The following is a 20104-nucleotide window of genomic DNA, read 5'->3' as shown; positions in this document are numbered from 1 at the left end:
TTTGACGAGAAAACGTGGCTCAAAGCATGACTAGTCTGATGTCTGGTTTTATGGAGAGGTCCGTAAAGGCCACATGTTCCGTACCTTCGTTCTTTCCGTCACATCGTCTACGCTTTTCCGGTGACTCAACAAACGTCGCAGACGTCCTCATATAAGGAAACAGGAAGTAAAAAGCGTTTTCTTTCTCGGTCACGTGATATTCAATAACGAAAACAGAAAGCAAGTGTCAAGAATTCCCCTGTAATTCCCTTCAACAGCACAACTTCCAGATATTTCCAATTCTTACCAGTTCCCCTCGCACAACCGGTTTCAGTCTAGATACACGCGTTATGAACTATTCTGTCGCTACCTGTAACATTAGTTTGATTTCAAGCCACAAAAGTATTTCAATTCGGAATAATGTAAGACTGCAAGAATAACAATGATGTGTTAGACTGAGTTATTGCTGTCACTTCATTAACAATACTTTTAAGACAAAAGAAAAAAATCTGAACCTGATTAAAAGCAATCAGGTTTTAAAACCAACCAATGGTTTTAACCTAAAACCAAGTGGATTTGCCTTCAGCCAGAACAGTTTGCTGGTGCAAAAACTTGCGCTAAGAGCTTTCTGTAAACATACAGAAGTACACAAAATAATTAACCATATTAAGCTGCTTTTACAGACAGTAATTTGATGTTACATTACAATGGAGGACTATTAAAACTTTTTAAAAAAATTTGGACTTAATTGTTCTTTAAATAAACTAACGTCACAACATGAAAACACAACATTTTCATCTTTTTGCCACACCCTATTAAGAATAAGAGAATTGAACGGAAAGAAAGGTGAAAAACACCACATTTTAAAAGCTGTGATACAAATGACCAGCTGCATTTTTCAGATTTTTAATTAAAATACGAATTTATCCACAGATTAAAAATGAAAGGCAGAAAAAGCAAAATGTAGCTACAATCAGGCACCAATGATACATGTTATTTTGTATTCTTAATAATTGCGATAACGCAACAATAACATCATTTACTGTTCATTATTCAATACTTATTTATCCGGGTCTAAGCAGCCCACCGAAGACATTCATGATTTCTCTAGTTTAAATAAATGAGCAAAGACCAAAGCTGATCGTACCCAACCCCCACGCAGAACCCCTTCTGGGACTGTTCTTACTACTTTGCTAAAAATTTTAATTAAAAAAAAAAAGTTTTGTAGGAGAAGTAAAAGCAACACTAATTCAGTCACAAATCAAGAGTTAAAGAGTGGGTTTAATACCAGATAAGATAGCTGTGGGGTGGAAGTTATCTGTCACGCACAGAAAGATTTTACAGGACCCTGAAGAACGGGTGACGAAGCTCGTGCAAAGAGGAGGAGATGAGCCACATGCCTGAGCAACAGCGAGGAAGAGCCACTGAGACATGAAGACATGAAGGTGGTGTTGGAGTTAAGACATCCCACCAGGGAAGTGGCGGGAATGGCTTGGTGAGACATTCCGGCACTTGTGATTGGAGATTTGTTGAAGTAAGGGCGTTTTTAAGGTGGCTAAGGCAGGACGCGTCCTTGGTAGTTCCAAAGAGGAGAAAACAATGAATGAAAACAGGCACCCCCCCCCCCCCAGCACCCACGAGGAAATGGGCCTCTATCATATGTGGCTGAACCAAGTCAGAAAAAAACATTCTTTGGAGTGTTTATACAGCTGATGGGACTGTAGCAACATTGATAAAAGTATGGCAACTTCTCCGCCTTTGTTTTTAAGGTCTGGGTGAAAGGAAAGCGGAGGCAAGACCCTGACAATGCACACGGAGACTCTGGTGACAATAGACCCTGTTTAAGACTCCGGAGGACACACGACAGGAAACGCTTCTAGCAGCCGTCACATTCTACATTGGGCTGAGTCGCACAGGTCACAATCACAGTCACAATTATTGTCCTCATGAAGTTAGTCCCATGATTCTCATGCAGTATCAACGTAGGAAACAAAAAAGAAAGACAAATATTACTTTTTCCTAAACAGAAGTAAATTCAGTTGGAAGTTGATGAGAATGGCAACTGGCAGTTGGTGTGTTACTTTACATTGTACTCTGGTGTAAACATAGTTGTTAGCCTGACTGTCACACGCACCTCTCCCCTCCCTCCCTTCCTCCCCCCACTTTTCCTCGGGACTGTCCAATCGCCTCTTCGCCTCATGTTCAGCGGATGTAGACGTCCCTCCCCCAGTCGTCCTGGTTCTTGTTGCGGCTCTTGTTGGCCCCCGTATCCACGGGGTCCTGGCAGTAACGCTCCCTCAGCTTGGCGCGTCCGTGCGGCTGCGGCTGACTCGGCATCGGGGGGTGGTTCAGGTTCTCCTGGTCTGGCTCTGCGCCTTCATCTTCCCAGGACGCCTGTCTGCCATGATGCTGCGCCAGGTGGAGGCGGCTGCCGCCCCCTCGGTACGGCTCCGGCTCTTCGTAAGGGTCGGTCTCAATGTCCATGCAAGAGTCGCCGGCCTCAGTGTAGGCCGAGTCCCTGCTGCCCTGGGTCTCTGAGTCAAAGGTGTCTTGCCTTGAAAGCCCCCGCCCACTCCCGCCTCGTAGCTGGCCGCGAGAGGAGCGCATGTGCGCCTGCTGCTGCTGCTGAGGTTTTGCTCCCAGGTCTGTCTGATAATCATGCAGGGAGCCACTCCCCCCGCACTCTGTCAGAGACCCTTCCTCTTTCTGCTCGCCGTGCACCAGGTACGGCCCCTGCAGCCACATCCATGCCGCACAGCAACCATGCAGAGACACAAAGAGCAGAGCATAACCACGAGTTTAGTGAGTCAGCAGGGTTAGCACAAGACAACACAGAAAAACGAATGCAGATTATTACAGGCGGACATGTGGCAGCTGAATTACCTGTGGTTTCAAATGTTTATGACAAACATGCACACAGAAACCCAGAAATGCAAAATCGGTGTGTGAGTTAAGCAAACCGAACAGCGCCGCCCCCTGGCAGGTAGGCCTCATTACAGAAAATGCCGAATTATCTCGTCCTAATTAACTTAAGTCTGCAGCACCTGATGGTTCCACCGGCTTGACAAATCAACAAACTGCAACAAGTTGCTCTTGGATCAGTTTTGCTGCACATGGGAGGACACCCGGGGCTATAAAGCATGCCTGCAGCCACTGGGTGCAAGCGTGTCCAGGACGTCGACACCTCCGACAGCCTGTGACCGACCATAATCGACGTGCATGGCGCAGCCGATTAGTACTTTCCCCACAAAAATGATTATTTTACTGGACAGAGCATTAGTAACAGCCTTCAGCAAACTATACGTTTCAGTCTGAGGAGGCGGACGTGACTTGCTGTTTTTAGGGGCGGTACCATGGCAACACGGAGGAGGATGGCAGACTGGATTCAGCCTCCCTGAGAATAAAATGCGGTGGAGAAAAGAGGCCGAATCGCTGCGGAAGGAAGGTTGGAGGCAGCAGATATCACTTTACCCTCCATTACGGTGAAATGGTCAAAGGGCGGGAGAGTCTCACAGGGTTAATCCTTGCGTCCGGTGCGGTCAGAGTTCACAAAGTGCAGAAAGGTAAACACTGAAGTCCTACATTTTATTTGTGGGCGTTGATTTATGCCTGAATTTCTATATGGGCACGTTTGAATACAGACACGGATTTACTGCACTTTTCATCAGGGTACAGACTGCACACAGAGCCCCCCCTTATGGCCCCGTCTGCTGGACTTCAGAGGGTGTGTTCCTCCTCTTTCCCTTCATTGGCTACAGCACCGTCCATGTCAGGCCACAGATCCAGGTTCCTGCGCAGGGAGGTGAGGACCTGTACCTGCAGGTTGGAGACGGGCTCGGGGGAGGCGGCCAGGGCCGCCGTGGCCATGGTGCGGTTCAGCAGGGGGTTGGGAGGGTTGCTGCTCGGGGGGTGCGTTGCCTTCCAGTACGCTTCCAGGTAGTCGGCCAGATGCTCGCAGGCATCCTCCAGCTGGTTCTCATCCAAGATGATGTCGAATAACTCCTGCAGGCGGGTAAAAACGACCACTTGTTGTCTTTTACAGAAGCAAAAATGATGGATTTAATTTACATTTGTGTGTTCTTTTAAAGGTAACCATGGCATGCTTTTATATAGGGCGGTATCAGCAGTTTAAATACTAATGAGGAGGGGAGAGGCGGGGTAAGGCGGAGGCTGGGGGTGTGGCCTTGACTAGCTTTCATCTATGGAAGGGCGGTCTTACTTCAGCTGCTTTTCTCATAGGCTGGTCAAAGAGCTGTGGGCGGGCAAAGCAGAAAAGGGGGCGGTAACCTTTTTTAGATGGGCCTGTCTGAGCTTTCATATTCCCAAAGGTAGAGAATAGTCTCTGGGGCATGGTTTAGGTCTATCGCCATGTCAAGCTACTGGGAGACCATAGGCAGGCTAGGGGAACCCATATTAATGTTAAAAAAATCTTTATAATGTGAAATTCTCATGACTCGGGACCTTTAAAGCTCTGTAACTCACTGGTGGACATTGAGCCAGTTTGTCTGCCGCCACCATCTGCACGTTTAAGTGTTTAGCCTGGGACTTCCCTCTCGATTTGATGAGCCTTTGAAGAACCTGCACAGAGACAAAAGAGGAGTTTGAAAAAGGTCAGACAACTCAAGTCGTGTCGTAAAAGCCTTGTGCGTGTTGTTTAATGCAGATAAGACAAAGTCAGAGTTGGAATTTATGACCTCGTAAATGATGTTTTCACCTTGGGGGAGGCTATTTTGATATAGACGATGATGGGAGCCAGGGAGGTCTTGGCCAGCTGGGACGGGTGGTTGATGGTGTCAGCGTCCAGAGCCACCAGCTGGAGGGTGCGGGCCAACTCAAAGATGCGTTCAATCTCGCTCTGCACCTCCGCTGACAACAGAAGTGAGAAGGGTAAGCATCGGGCAGCGGCGAGGCGACCCACGGAGGAGACAAAGCCACAGTTTTTGTCTTTGTGGTTGCGTAACTGTTAGCTTGCAGCTGGTCATGCATGTAATTGTTTTTAAATAAAACAACTCAAGCATATGGACAAGACTGGTTTCCATTTATGCGCAGTAAATGGAGCAGTGCAGCATCCTCATTCTGTTGCAAACCTCCCATCATGTAGAACAACCAGATGGCGACCTTTGGTTTTTCAGGTTAAATACGGAGGATCTTGAGAATGAAATGCACGTCGCTCTTGATAGTCAGAATAAAAGCACGTAGTTTTAAAAAAACAAAATACCTTTAAAAAAAATACAGCAAAAAAATAATAAATTGTTAATCTGTTAATCCGCCAGGTGAACCGCTGTGGACTGCTTGAGTGTTATGTTCTCTTTGTTCCTCAACAGCAGCTGTAAACTCTTTTCAGAACGGCTGTCGGGCCGCCGACCTGCGATGTTTAAAGCAAAAAAAGGGACGTTTTTAATCCGTCTGTTTAGAGTCGCAGCACCTCTGAGGTGTCTGAGCTGCAGAGATGACAACTGCACCCCGTCAGGCAGCTTTGGCACAGGAGAAAGAACTGATCTGAATCTGACCTTAAATTTGCGCGAACGCATTTTGTTTTTTCCTCGAAAAAGACTCGTGTGAATTTGGATGGGACGTCTGAGTCTGTTGACCGTTACGCAGAAGTATGAGGAACAGAGAAACTGACAGGCAAGCAGACGGGCAGACGAACGATGGGTGAGCGCACGATGAAAACGGTGAGGAGGAACGTTAAGGGACGAAGCAGAGAGCATACGTACCCAGTACGTCTGAATCAAAGAGAGGGGTGGAGGTGGGAGGGAGGGAGGGATGGGGGAGGATGGGTGGGCGGAGGGCAGAAAAGACAGGATGGAGAAAGAGAGGGGAAGCCAGATCAGACTCGAGTCAGAGCAGGATTTAAAATCTCTCAGATACCCGAAGCACAATTCAAACTGACGCCGCGCGTCCACCTTTATTAAAGGATTTTGGCGTCTTCATGAAAACGCCGTTAACCCCCGCACAGTTCTTCACACTCTCCTCAGTTTCTGAGCTTCGAATGCGTCAACCTGTCCAGCTGCGTACAGATGTGCTCTCAGGAGCTGGTTCGACAGAATCAGAACTGAAGACACATGTGAATGGGTACTTTCTGTTTTGGAGGACTCTCCTCCTCCGAGAGACCTGGGTCAAAAGTAAACATGTTATGAAAATGACGTGTTCTCTTCCTCACTGAACATTGAGCCTATAAACGTGCTGCCTGGGGTCTGTTCTCAGGTCCACGAGTGGCCTTCAAGAAAGCACGCTTGAGTAGGTTTTAGCTTTGACGGAGCGGGCGAATAAACCACGAACTCATCAACAAATGTGCAGCCGAAAAGGGTCCAAAATGAAATAAACCAAATAGATCCAAGTCAACAGCTGCCCTGTTCTGGCACCTGTCTCCATCTAAGTAAGAAGAGGCCACCTTCACAGCTGTGGAGCAGAACTCGGACGTTCAGAAGCAAGAAAAGGATTATTCGCAGAGCTCCCAGCATGCTTTGCAGCTGCCTTACCCAGGCTGGAGCGGGTGCTGGAGCGCTCGATGATGGTGTGTTTGCTGGGGTTATTGAGGACTGAACGCTTGGCCAAGGAAATGTCCGCTGTCACCCGGGTGATGGATATCCTGAAACAGACCGGTCGTTAGCGGCGTCGGAAACCTCTCAGACGCCGCGTGATGGATGCGGCGGTGGCCGCCGCTCTTACCTGCCCTCAAACTTGTGCTTTAGAAAGTCAAACAGCGCCTTCTGCATCATGTCTGTGACCTAAAGAGAAGACGGGCAGACGTGAGATCGGGCGCACAGGTGCCATCCGGTGATTCTCTTCCCTCCTTACTTCGTATCCTTTGAGCGACGGCCCCACGAGGATGATGGGCCTCATGGAGGGGACCACGTCGTAGGGAGGGACGTGCTCCATCTGCAGTGGGGAAAGTTCCAATCAGCCCCATGAAGCTCGCACAGATGCGGCGTCACGCATAAATCCACATGAAACCAACATAACCCACCCCCTCTCCGCCGGGGCCGCCATTTTATCGACTGTCTACCGATGTTTCCGAGGCAGAGATCAATTTCTCACCCCAAAGTGTTTGCTTCTATTTCTTACTCTGCTGTCTCACATAATTAAAGTGTCCATAATTAAAGCAGGCGCCGCTGATCGCTAGCGCTAGCGCCTTCACACCTCTTTTCTCGGCGCTTGTTAACGCCTGTTTAAAGTGAAAGCGCCAAAAACTTTCCACTTAACATAAAAATCAACGCAGACACATCCGTCTGTGGTCTATAAGGCTCGGATGACACGCCCACGCACGTGCGCGCTCGGGAATCACGACGGATTCATCATAAGGACGCCATAAGCTTTTAGAAAACTTCCTGTTTTTCTGCTGAGCACGCGGAGAAAACGGTCGCACGTTCATCAACAACGGTAAAATTGGATTTTTTTTTCTCCCTGCTCTTGTTTGGATCGGTTTTCCGAGCACGCCCCCACCTCTGTGAGCCGGGCAGCTCTTCAGGCAGGAGTGGACCGGTCCACTACAGCACGTTATGTAAGGCCCAGCTACAGAAGCTCGTTTCACTTCGTTTGGCTTGGCTAAAAATACGCATTTTAAAAGTTTTCCAAGTGGTTCTAGCTTTTGAACGGGCAGCGCTGAAGCAGGACAGATTCTGAGTAAGGATAACAGACAATGTCGATTACATAGATGAAAAAAAAACGTGTAAAAAAGAGGAATCCTTAAACACTACAGTGCACACGTCGAAGGAACATTATTGGCTGTGCTAACTCATCTCCACGCCTCTCACTTCTCATTCCTGTAACGTGGGATTGAAGCTGCGCTGAACAGCGTTAAAAATCCACTGGATCTGAAAGCCAGGAAGCTGCGCCTGAATCTGCCCCCTGAATCATCGCATTCGGCGTCCTTTAAAGCGTGGAAATATGCCGCAAATCACAGCGAGGCCTCACTTGTTACCACAACGAGGGGACAGCGAGATGGGGGGTGGAAAGGGGGAGCTGTTAGAGGTTAGTCTGATAAAGGCAACACTCACCGACTTCTGTTTCTGTTTAGCAGGAACACCTGCAGAGTCATTCCACGCAAAAGCAAGAAGGGACAAAAAAAGAAAAGCACAAAACACAAAAGCATATTTGGTTAGTGACAGGTTAGGACGAGCGAGGACATACCGGCCCCATTTGGTCTGTCTGTGTCCCTAATCCTGCCAAATTTGGTAGAGATCAGGGAGCAGCGGGTAAAGTCAACACGTCTCCCAGCTGATAGCAACAGAAGCTAACATCTACACCAGGAATGGGAAAATCCAGTCCCCGAGGGCTGGATTCAAACCGGGTTTTCTATCCTACAGGTAGACACCTGGGGTTCCCTTGGTGTAAGCGGTTCCTGCCTGGTAGGACACAAAACCTGGCCTATATTGGGCCCTCGAGGACTGGATTTAACCATCCCTGATTCATGCTCCTCCGTGTGAGCTTGGTGGCTGGTGCCAGGGGGGCACAAGGGGTTAGAATCAGCAGTGGGGACGACTCAGTTAGTGAAGGTCTCAGAGGGGTGGGTGGGCGATGGGAGACCCTCATGTTACCTTCTTAAAGAAGGGCAGTCGGTGGACGTTGGCCTGAGGGGACGTTACGCTGCCTGACATGGCCTTGGGGGAGCGAGGGTCACCCTGGAACTCAGGGGGCTCCTCAGCGTCCAGATCGAGGGGGTCAGCGTCAAAGGTCACGGTGGACATGTCCACGTGAGCTGATGAGGAAGGGCGGGCGGAGCAGAGAAAGGAGGACAGAGGAAAAGAAAGCAGGGGGAGGAGGGTAAAGAGGAGAACAGGTGAGAATGGAGGAAACTGCAAAGAGATGGCAGAGCTGAAAAACTTGAGATTTGAAAATAAACAACAGAGACGAAGAGAAGAAGAGCATCAAATCATCATGGCGGACAGAGGTGGGGGTGAGGAAGAGAGATGCCAGCGAAAGTAGCGAAACCTGGAGGGGTGAAGAAAGGAGGTATGAAAGAAGCGCAGAGATGGAGCTGGGGCCTGGAATTAGTTGATCTGACCCACTGATACGGTCCGACTGTTCGAGCGCTGCTGGAAACATCAGACAGCAGCGACGCTGCCTTCAGGGGCCACCAGAGAGTCGTAATTAAGGCGCACACTGTGCTGCCAGGGGACGACCTTACATTAATATCATTCTTTTATTTAAACCTGGATTTACACAAGCTCCTTTAAGCGTCAAAGGCTAGATATGCTGTCGAGATTTAATAAAAAAAAAAATCAAATCCAAGTTTAATCTTACCAAAAGCTTGTACTCGTAATATATTTGCAAATTTAATTTGAGTATTTTTACTTAAGACTTAAAAAAAAACAACCTTAAGCTTATTCTGGTCCTGTTTTTATATGGTGCTGCACACACACACACACACACACACACACACACACACTCTCGCTCATCTCAAGTTTAATGAGGCCTATCTGTGGCTCTATTTCAGTTTGGCAAAGCACATACATAACAGACCTTCAAGGCCTTTTTCACTTGGCGCCGTAACCCAGGGAGACCTGGCGGGATTCTTCTTCATCATCATCATCATCATCATCACCATCATACCTGCCTAACCAGCCAATTAAAATCCCTAAATATGTGTCGTGTCGCTCTTCCTGCTCGTCATTTGACGGCGAGAGCCTCGCGCCCTCACCTGTGCCCGGTGGGGTGGGCCTGCGCGTCCCCGTGGTGACGTCCAGACTGGAGCTTCCCCCAGATTTACTGCGGAGGGGAACAGAGCAGCAAAGATTACTCAGAAACAACCCACAATTCATAGCGTGACACGGACCGAGTCATAAAAAGAGACTTGTTTGTCTTTACGGGGACGGGGCAGACCGACTGTATACGCTACACACACGTAGCTGCACCGGTGACTCACATGCCTATTTTTATAAACCTGCTTTACGCTGCCCGCCATGATTCACGGAGTGTATTTGTCCACTAAAGTGGGCAGATGTGTACTCACCTGGAGCTGAGGCGGTTCTGTCTCATCCTCTGCTCCTGCAGCTGACGGGTGTTCTCCAGTTTGACCGGACTGGGGATGAAGCCCACCTCGCAGCCCTCCTTCACCAGACGCCCGATCCACCAGTCGTTGTTGTACTTCTGCGGGTCAGAGGCAGAGCCGGCTCAAGAACCGCACACCCCCGCGCACTTTCTCCACTTTTTACCCCTTCGTACCTCTTTGATGTGCAGGAAGTCTTTGGCTTCAAAGGAAATGGCCATGCCCTGCACGGGGACGTCGTCGCTGGGGCCGGGGTTGTAGCCGACATTCGTCCGCACGGCGAATGCCACTGGTTTGGTCTGCGGCAGCGACAAGCACGGTCAGAAAAACCAGCGGGATGAAGCTGCGCTCGGGGCGGCAGCTGATCTCTGACCTTTGCCTTCTCGAGCGTGGCGAGGGCCTGCCGGTCGGCCTCCTTCCTCAGGGCCTCTGGGTCCTCCTCCAGAGACACGTCTGAGTCCGACGGCCGGCTGGTGTAGGAGTCTGCCGAGCCCTGAAGGAGAGGAGGGGAATGAGGATGAGGAACCGAAGGGACGGAGAGTCCGTGGCGGCACGACTGTCCAACGAGGAAGAGTTTTAATGCTGAGTTACTGGATTTTGCTGCCCGATATTTTTTTTTACAAACGAAACTCAAATGCTTCTGCCACCGACCGCTCGTCTTCTTCAACTGATCCCGGTCCGCAGCCTCGAGAGGCTCCACACTGACGGCTTTGGCGCTGCTGACTGCTGTGTAATTTGAGGTGGATGGATGTGGGAAAACAGGCGGCGGCGACGGCGGCGAGGCCGAGCCGTTTGATCATTTCGGACAGGTACGGCACAAGAGAGGACAAAATGGCCCCCGGGGGACGCTTTGTTTTATTGCGGATGCTGTGAATTTCTCACAAAGCGGCTGCGGCGTCCGACGCCGCTCGTGCACTGTAGATGACCCTCATCCGGACCTGAACCTCGGCCCACAGCACCGCTGTGAGGGAGGCGGCCTGAACTTCTGTTCCAGTTTCCAACTTATGTAACAATCCCACTTGTTCTTTCTCTCTGCTTTTTCATCGTCCTTTTTTTTTCTCTCTCGAGCTGACAGGACGCCCGGCGCTTTGTAGGAGGCGTTGATAAGAATGCGGACAGCTGAACGTGTCAGGCAGAAGAAGTGAGTCATTAGGGGTAGGCTATCAAAATAGAGGTGAGAACGCGCAAAGCTGACGTGCGCCATATGCAGAGATGAGGAAGAAAAAACATGTGAAGTCAGACAGCACAAAGGGCGAGCCGAGCTGAGTAAACCGCATAAACGGCGCGGCGCAGCAGCCAGACCCTGCGATAAATGCTTAATCACCTCTCCTCCCACCTGAGATGTAGCATGTGTTGCTAACCCTGCTAGCATAAGCGCCTGGAATCACCAAGCCAACCATGCTCTGACGGCATTTTGGTTTATGTTACGACTGAATTAAAAATGAAAAAGCAAAGAACCTTTAGCTTTTCATTTAATCGCTTCTTCTCTGATGACCAAACAATAACAGACAGGAGTACAATCATCTACCCAGAGAGTATATGAATGACGCACCTGAGTGGCCTGTTAGCGTGTTTGCGCGGGCATTTATGTGCCATTAATGCACCTTTGATTACTATTCGTGCATCTCTTTATGATTCCAAATGAAAAGACAAACACAAATGTTGATTCTAGCTCAGCCACCTGTCCAGGCGTTCTGTGGCTAGGCAACTGACGACCAAAGGTGCACTCCCTGTTGCCACGGCGACGGCTATAGACGGTCCTCAAATCCTCAAAACATGCCCACTTCCTGTTTCCTTTACTCAAACTCTCACAGCGGCGTGCACGCCAGCTCGAGTGGGAGGAATGATCCTGACATGGCGTCCGGGATCTACGGAGAGTCGCCGGCTGTGAGTCATCCAAACGTCTAAGCGAAGGGTAACGAACTCTGACGGGGAAACGACGGGACCTTCTTAGAGGTGTGTGTCAGAATCCGAAAGGCTCATTACAGAAGGCCGCTGGTGATGCAGCAAAAGTGTGATGGGAGTGTGTGGGCAGGGCCACCATTCCTGTGTGTGTGTGTGTGTAGTAGTAGTACTTCCGCCTGAGTCACACAGAAATGAGCAAAAAATGCTAAAGCAAGAAAATAGCTATACAATTGTTAATAAAGTTTCTCTTCACCGAAGAAGCTACAAACTGTTGTTTGGCTCCATCATCTAATTAAATCTAATTAAAGTTTAGCTCAGGCTTCACCTCCCTGTCCATACTGAAATAAGGTGTAAAAATGCTAATGGAAGGTCAATCAGAAGGATAATTAAGAATTAATCCCTTTTGCCATGGCCCGGCCTCAGCAGACCAGGCTAAACCAGAGTTTGGGTCGATTCAAGGATATTTATTTTACACGACGCAGCTCTTTCTCGCACGATAAATGTTCTCCCCTCGTTCTTGCTGAAAGAACCAAACGCGAGCGGAGCGAGTGCCTGTTTTCCCCTCTTTCCTTCAGCACTGGTGTCAACGAGGCTCCAATTTAGCTGCTTGCTTCACTTCACATGCAGCTCCTGTTCAAAATAGCTCCAGGCCACCTGATGCTGGAGCTGCTCCTCCATTGGCGGTGTCGGACTACAAACCCCCGGCAGTGTCATAGTAACCGTCCCTGCAGCTCTTTACAGGCGGCGCGTGAGAGCGGAGACGGAGATGCGGGAATCAATCGTGGATAAAATACCTTGGGGGTGGGGGGGGGATGATGGAACAGTATTCCAATAAGTGATTGATGAAGTATTTGCTCTCAGGCCGGAGTCTGCCCAACAGGCGGCAGGAAAATCCCACGGCCTTTGTGTTTTTACACTCCTGAGAGCGAGCCGGGGATGGGATGAATGGGATGAATGGGATGGATTCACCTCTCCTCGGCGCCGATACTGCCCAGTTGCCCGGCAGCAGTGGTTTGTCAGTCACGGGTCTGAGCTCGTATTGTGTCGCCATAAAATAATCACGTCTTTCAAAGCCCGTCAATATTTAAACGGGAGCGGTGGCGGCGGTGGGAGTGCAGAGGTCAAAGGTCTTCCACCAGAAACAACAGCGGAGTCCGAGCAGGTGCCGGGTCAGGTTTCACAATTGGAAGACACGGTTTCCCTCTGCAACCTGACCTGGATTCTTAAACAGATTACAGAAGATCTTCGCTCTCTGATGGAGAACGGAGGAGACCGAACGCCTCGCTTTCCCAGGATCGGCGTCAAGCGGCCGAGTGAAGACGGGAGGACAGACAGAGCTTCCACTTATTGAATCAGGCTGCTCTGTTTTCCTGTCTGAAGCTCATGGCCGGTCGCTGACCCAGTGTCATCATGGCAACCGGCCGGCGGGCGCGGTGATCACCAGCGTGACTCATGTCCGGAACCGCCTGAAATTCCCGTTTCCACCAAGGCTCCAATAAACCAAACCACAGACCAGGTTTTGAACTCTGTCGGCGCGGGATTACCGTTTGAAAAGACCGACCGTCACATTGGTACACCAAGAAAATGTCTCCTCAGTTATGTGCACTTTAGAACGTTCTTAAACAAAGGGAGGACGTGCTAATGTTCAGGCCTGGTTCTGACAGAGCTCGCTGTCAACAAACAACCTGCGGCTGTCACCAAAAAACACCCCTCACGGGCTCAACGGTTCTGCAGGACAAAGCCAAACCATGCGGAGAAACCTAGATCGAGGTTCCGTCCCGGCTCAAACGGCGTGATCAGCGCTCACCGGCACGGCCACCGCGCTGGGACAGCTAACCGGACCGAGGCTGCATGTCTAATTAAAAACACAGAGTCCCTCCAGCAGCTGTGGCCCGGCCCAAAATGGAATCACAGCGCGAAGAGGGGGAGCGAAGAAAGCCACCGACCGGGAGGCTCTCAGGACACATTATCCCGTCGGCGTCCGACGGCAAACGTGTCCACAAGTTTAAAACTTCCAGCAGCGGTTCCACTCGGTCAGGCTCTTACCATGACGGGCCTTTGAATCCTCTCGATCCGCTCCATACCTCGTCAGCCACACTTGCCACACCAAAGAGTCAGTGCTGGACTTCTGTGTGTGTGTGTGTGTGTGTGTGTGTGTGTGTGTGAGAATTAGTGTGTGCCTAGTTTGACGAGTGTAGAGGTGAACATGTGTGTTGTGTGAATGTGTGTGTGATAGAGGAGAAAGCCAGAAAACAGCGCTGTATGCCTGAAACCAGGAGAGCGGCTCTCTTAACCTCCAACCCCTTCACACACACACACACACACACACTCTCACACCCACCCCCTCAGACCTCAACTACTCAGAGGAACGTGAACCTGGTGAAGAGGAAGAGAGCTGGAGCTGGCTGGAGGCTCGGGTTGCAGGACTTGTGCTACATTTGCAAAGTGGGGAAATATATTTAGCCCCGGCCGGCCAGAAACAGGGACATGAACGCACTGAGACCCAGAAGGAGGCTTGGTATGCAGCCGTCAGCCATATAATGCCCCGGCTGACGTGAGAGAGGGCTGGGGCAGGGCCCAGGGAAACCCCCCCTACCCTCCACTCACTTTGAATCCCTCCTCTCAGCCTCTTTTCTGATCTCATTCTTCCCTCTTTTGGTCTCCCGGGATCAAACAGCAGAGGATTGATGTAATGGCAGGAAGAGGAAACGGCGCAATTATCCATTTTAGACAGCGTGTAAAACCCCCGCCGACTGATATTTCATTACAAATGTCCTTTACAAATACAAGGAATCCTCATGAAATAAATGACAGGATCAAATAAAGGCGTCACAGAGGTGTCGTTAGACAGGTAGTGGTGGTCTTGAGTGGAGCTTTTCCCCGCCGTGTCCGCCAGGGGGCGACCGCGAACCCACTCAACATCAACCTCTCCGGGTTACAGATCAGCCTGGTGGCGGCTGATGCCCCCCCCCCACCCCCCCGGCAGCTAAGGATGGGCAGAGAGATGAAAAACAGAGCCACCAGTTGGCCCCTCGTGCTGCTACACGCAGCAGCAACTGGGACTCTGCTGGGATTCACATGTCAGGAACGACAGGAGGAGCCGCTCGTCTCTGCCCAGCGTGGTGGGGGATTAGACAGCAAGAGTCAGATTTGATGAACAGCACGTTGGGCTCCTGTGGGCAGCAGATCGTGACAGGTTGTTTGCCTGAGGCAGGTATTTAAGCTAATATCAACGTCTCGTACGGCGTCTGTAAATCACACCGCCCGACACATCACCCGCTTAAGATTTCCCCTTAAAGACGCAGGAGAAAGTGGGGACACGCCCAGCATGAAACGAGCAGACCCGAGTCCCCGCAGGCCGCGGCTCCAACGAGCGCGAGGGAGGTTGCAGATGGCCGACGCTTTGTGAGAATAACATCTTCAAACTGAGCAAATGTTTGCTCACGTCCAATTATAGAGGCTCTTTTCACAGCCGTCCAAAAGCCTCCTCAAACTGCCGCAGCATTTTTAAAACGAGGTTCATCTTGTTGTATAATGTGAACTAAAGAACTAAGAAGGAGTTTCCATAAGTCGACTCCCGTTTTAACCATCTACGTGCCTGAACGCCACACGCCGACATATAGGCAAACATAAACATGTCTTCTCCCAGGCCCCTCCATCTGACTACGTCGCGCACGCAGGGAGATTCAGTCGCCCGGTTGCCAAGGAAACCAGGCCGAGTGTACCAACTGGCTCCACTGTTGGCTGGTTGTGTCTCTCATGTACGAGCGAGCATGCGTCTGCGTGGGTGTGTGCGAGTCTGTAAAGCCTATAAGGGGCTCTGCATTGAGTGAGTCGCTCAGGGGGGGACGGAAATAATCTATATGGTCAAAAACCTTTAAGGCGCCTCCACGCGTTCCCAGCAACATCAGTAAAATTAGCATTTAACCAGGAAGCGATGGGGTCTGGACTCCCGGTTTTGGACAGCTTGTCCCTGCTGCTTCCACCGCCTGTTCATGAGTGCCGCGTAATAACGCGAGACGGCGGGGACATTTAGGAAGCGGTAAATCGCCCTTGCTAAGGGTGATGAGTTTCTGAGGTTGTTGGACCTGTGGTGCCCGACCTGCGTCCCACCCAGGCGCACGCGGTCCCCCAGCAGGACGAGTTAATGACGGGGACAGCGAGGACGCGGCTGACCTTTTGAAGCGGCAGCTTCCCGTGTTCCACAACGTTTGATTTTGTGTCCTGCAGCAGCGCTGAACAGGTAAATATCATTCCGCTCGGGGCAAATCATGTCCCCCCCCCAGGGGCGGAGAGGTCAGGCAGAAGAGCGGGGTCCTCGCGGCTCCAGGAAATGTCAGGGAACTGCCGCGCATTAACCCCGCCCCCGGGAAGATGCGTCCCTGCGCCATGCTTCACGACACAATCCGAAGATGCACCCTTATATCATTGTGATTAGCCAATGGGCGGAGTCAGGCCCAGGTGAGAGTAATGTGTTGGGTCCAACACCTGGGGGGTTAATATGCACAACACAGCTAAAAAATACTGTTTACCTAAAAGATCAAATAAAATGACCTACCAAACTATTCACCCTAGCCAAAGTTAACGATCTTTCACATAGTGAGAGGACATAAATTTAGCTATCTCTCCCCCCATGAAACAAAGCAAACTGCTCAAATACGTTTGCTTCATTAAAAATCGCATTAGAGAGGAAATTAAAAGGAGCAGGAAGCTCAGTAGAACCGCTGAATTCCCTGCACTGAGAGCTCCAGCTTAAACCCCATTAAACTTTAATTAAACTCCTCATTAAATGAAAGTAAAGGAAAGTGGAGCCTGGGCCCCGGGCCCCTGGCAGCGGCCTCGGCGGCGTGTAGGTCGGCGTGGCGTGTGAAATGTTACCTGTCGGACAAAACTGTTGGAGGTGGTGTCGGAGGAGGTGCTTCCATCGGAGCGCTTGAATCGGCTCTTCCTCTTGGCGTACTTTCCCTGAGTGTGGAAGAAAGACCAGAGTTAAAGACTGACTGTGTCCCTCCGTGGCATCAAAGCCACGCCAGCAGCACGACCGCGGCGAAGCTCCCAACGGCGGGAGGAAACGGGGATGAGAGCGGAGTCGGCTGGTTGGGAACGGGCATCATTTTTCATCTCCTGGCACAAACGGGGGAGTTTAATCTCATTGGTAAACCGCTGGAAAACGGCCTGTTTGAGGCATTATGAGCCCGCCCCTGCCTGCATCGCCATGGTTACGCAGTGCAGACTAATCACATTTGTTGGATAATCTAAAGCTGTTTGCTCGCAGGTGGGGGTATAGCTCAGTGGTAGAGCATTTGACTGCAGATCAAGAGGTCTCCGGTTCAAATCCGGATGCCCCCTGACACCTTTTCCCAACGTGGATCCTCCACGTGAAAACCAGGTCAGGATCGTTACTGGGATCCACAGCAGCGATCCAGTTACCTGCCAAGCCGCCTCCGCTCTCTGTTTTATCATCACATTGTGTCATCAAGGCCCCCGGATGACGGATGCTGTCCCACCAGCTTTTAAACAAACACGACCTGCTACGCCGGCGCCAACTGGCGCGAACAGAAAAACACACAGCGGCGGCGGTGGCGAGCGTTCCAGTGTTAACAGTGGGAATAAAAAAGGCGAACGCATCTGTCACACTCTCAAAGCAAACGGCTCATCTAATCATTCAAACTCCCAGAAATCCACTGGCGACAGACCGATGATGACACAGGCACTATTTTCTTTCTTTTCTCTCTCTCACAAACACGAGAGTGATGTCACGAAAACATGAAAACATCAAAGGCATGACTACTGGATCAAACGCATGGAATCACAGGGCGTGGGATCACCTCCACCTCATCGCCGTGGTTACGTGTGAAAGAAGCCGCATGGGTGAACACGGGAACCAAATAATCTAAGCGGTTGTTACGGCGACCATGTGTCAAAGACATCAAATATGAATGAAGACGCCATGTGTCCATACAGCTTCTGCTAAGCACCACAGGAAAACCATCACACACTCAGGACAGTGTGTGTGTGTGTGTGTGTGTGTGTGTGTGTGTGTGTGTGTGCGTGCGTGCATGCGTGTGGGTGGGTGAGGTCAAAGGTCCAGCCTTGATCGAAGTGATTGGGTGAGTTCCTGGCAGGAAAGGGCAGAGACCTGCAACAGGAATTTGGCGGAACTTCCTGTTGGTAAACATCCCAGAGGTGTGATATTGAAAGGGGGGGGGGGCCTTACCGAGGTGACATCGGGACCCCCTTCCCCCGCCCGCGTCGCCACAGACGGCCACGATGTTTAATCAAAGATGCCCTCTGGCGCAGAATCTGGATCAGGATTAACGCAGCTCATTTCTTCTTCTGTGGTAGATGTGCTGGCGAACGCCTCTCCTTCAGGATATTAGAAATGTGGCTCGCCACTGGCGTCTCGTTTATAAATACAGACGCCAGCACGACCTGATGCGGGTCTGCATGAACTTTATATCCAATTTACACACTCGTACACGACGGCGGGGCCGACATTTTTCACGCCGGATAAAGATCTGGCTGCCAAAAAACAGACGGGGAGAGGTGAGATGGCGAGAACGCGGGTCTGGAGGTGGAGGAAGAGGTGAGGGTGCTGGGGGAGGGAGGGAGGTGAGGGTGCTGGGGGAGGGAGGTGAGGGTGCTGGGGGAGGGAGGTGAGGGTGCTGGGGGAGGGAGGGAGGTGAGGGTGCTGGGGGAGGGAGGGGAGGGTGCTGGGAGGAGTGGGAGTACAGAGGGAGCTTGGTTGGAAGCGTTGTTGAGCTGGGTTGTTTTTTCTCCCCCTCAAGAGAGACAATGACCAAACTCTGCGTGGGCGTGTTTGTTCTAGATATTCTCATCCGTGTTTTTAAAAAAAAAAAAAAAGTATTTAAACTGTTATGACTAAACGTGCCCACGACACCGCGACGCCGCTGAAAGTGGGGGATAGATTTGTTAATTAAAAGAGGAAGATGAAACCAAAACAAGGCGAAGATGCACGATGGGAGAAGGAGGAGGAGGAGGAGGAGAGTCAGAGTGTTATCATCAGTTCCAGAACCTCCAAAGGATTCAGGCACTTCCTGTTGATATCAGGTCCGGGTCGGGGTTAGACGGGACCCCAGCTTGATCCAGGTCCATCTGTTCCAGCTGGGTATGATTAGTATTTAGTGCTGGACTCACTTGGGTAATTACTGGCTAATTAAACAACGGCGTGGTTTGTTTTTCCTTTTCCCAGGAGCCAATCAGGAGACAGTACAAAAACCAGGGTTACGTCACGTCCTCATTAATGGTCACACATGACAGACGGATTAAGATAACACAATTATCAGCTGGTCACCGGCAAAAGCTGGAATATGGCGTTAGATGCGATTCCAAAGGTAAAAAACTGAATGTCTATTAAAAACAAACATAAAACGAAACATGAATCCAATCAGAGCTGTAGCGTTTAATCCTCCCGAGCACAGACCGACTTAATTGCAGAACAACCTGTTAATCTTTAGAGGAGCGGAGATGGGGGGAAAATGCCTCTTTGGGCTGAATTTTTACACAGTTTGAGCAGTTTTCCAGCGTGTGTCACGTCGTATTTCAGCCCTTTTCCTACCTGTGTGTGCGGATGGTGGTCGAACATGTCCATCTGGATCTCCTGGGTTGAGGTCGATGGCGTCCTGGACATACTACTTTTCTGTACCATTGATTTAACTTTTGGAAATCTATTTTCAGTGTCGTCGGCTTTAGGATGGTGTCGACAGGCTCATCTTTTTTTTTTCTCAGGAAGGTGCCGGTGGTGTGTCGGGGCTGGATGGTCGTACAATGGCAACTGCTGCCTCCCTCCAGCCTATAGCGTTACAAACTGGCGCACCAGGCTTTTTACACCACTGTCAAGTCCGCAGAGTGGTGGAACGACACATCCGGTTGTTGTTTTCAAAGTAAAATTCTTTCAGCGCGAACGCGTGGGAGAAAACGTTTACGTATATGAGCATTAAAGTAATTCGTCTTGGTCTCGAATGTAAACAGAAAGTTTGACTTTGCTCCTAGAAATAGACGACTTTATTAATCCCAGAGGGAAATCATTGGCTTGTCAACAGGAAATGGAAGACGCTAGAGAGAATATACTCCAATAAATATGCAAGTGGGTGTAATGTTTGCTCTAAAAACATGCCAGCACACTCTGACACATGGAGAGGGATCGTTAAGTGAATAAAAACACTGTGATTATGTCTTTATATGCCATAATTTGAACATTGTCATGTT

At 50.3% G+C, this 20104-nt stretch overlaps 1 protein-coding gene and 1 non-coding gene across 8 annotated transcripts; one reads left to right on the top strand and one right to left on the bottom strand.

The window, feature by feature from the left end:
- Positions 1-869: 869 nt before the first annotated feature.
- cacnb1 (calcium channel, voltage-dependent, beta 1 subunit) lies at positions 870-19703 on the bottom strand. Of its 7 annotated transcripts, none has more exons than XM_029836437.1 (15): positions 19455-19703; positions 16754-16840; positions 10344-10463; positions 10147-10269; positions 9935-10071; positions 9623-9690; positions 8520-8680; positions 6781-6861; positions 6652-6710; positions 6462-6571; positions 5697-5705; positions 4694-4845; positions 4462-4557; positions 3796-3981; positions 870-2712 (listed from the first exon to the last, which is right to left on the bottom strand). In XM_029836437.1, the coding sequence occupies exons 1-15, from the start codon at positions 19542-19544 to the stop codon at positions 2182-2184; spliced, it is 2010 nt and encodes a 669-aa protein (XP_029692297.1). In that variant the 5' UTR covers positions 19545-19703; the 3' UTR covers positions 870-2181. The 7 variants fall into 7 exon arrangements, with proteins under 7 accessions (XP_029692297.1, XP_029692299.1, XP_029692298.1 ...); XM_029836439.1 differs by lacking the exon at positions 8520-8680 and adding an exon at positions 7980-8008; XM_029836438.1 differs by lacking the exon at positions 5697-5705.
- trnac-gca (transfer RNA cysteine (anticodon GCA)) lies at positions 17153-17224 on the top strand. The gene has a single exon. It is a non-coding gene; the product is annotated as a tRNA-Cys (tRNA).
- Positions 19704-20104: the final 401 nt, after the last annotated feature.

Source organism: Takifugu rubripes, chromosome 5 (genome assembly GCF_901000725.2).
Source record: "Takifugu rubripes chromosome 5, fTakRub1.2, whole genome shotgun sequence".
In the NCBI taxonomy this organism is placed as follows: Eukaryota; Metazoa; Chordata; class Actinopteri; order Tetraodontiformes; family Tetraodontidae; genus Takifugu; species Takifugu rubripes.
The sequence above is the reverse complement of the archived record's forward strand: the minus strand, read 5'-3'. Positions and strand labels throughout refer to the sequence as shown.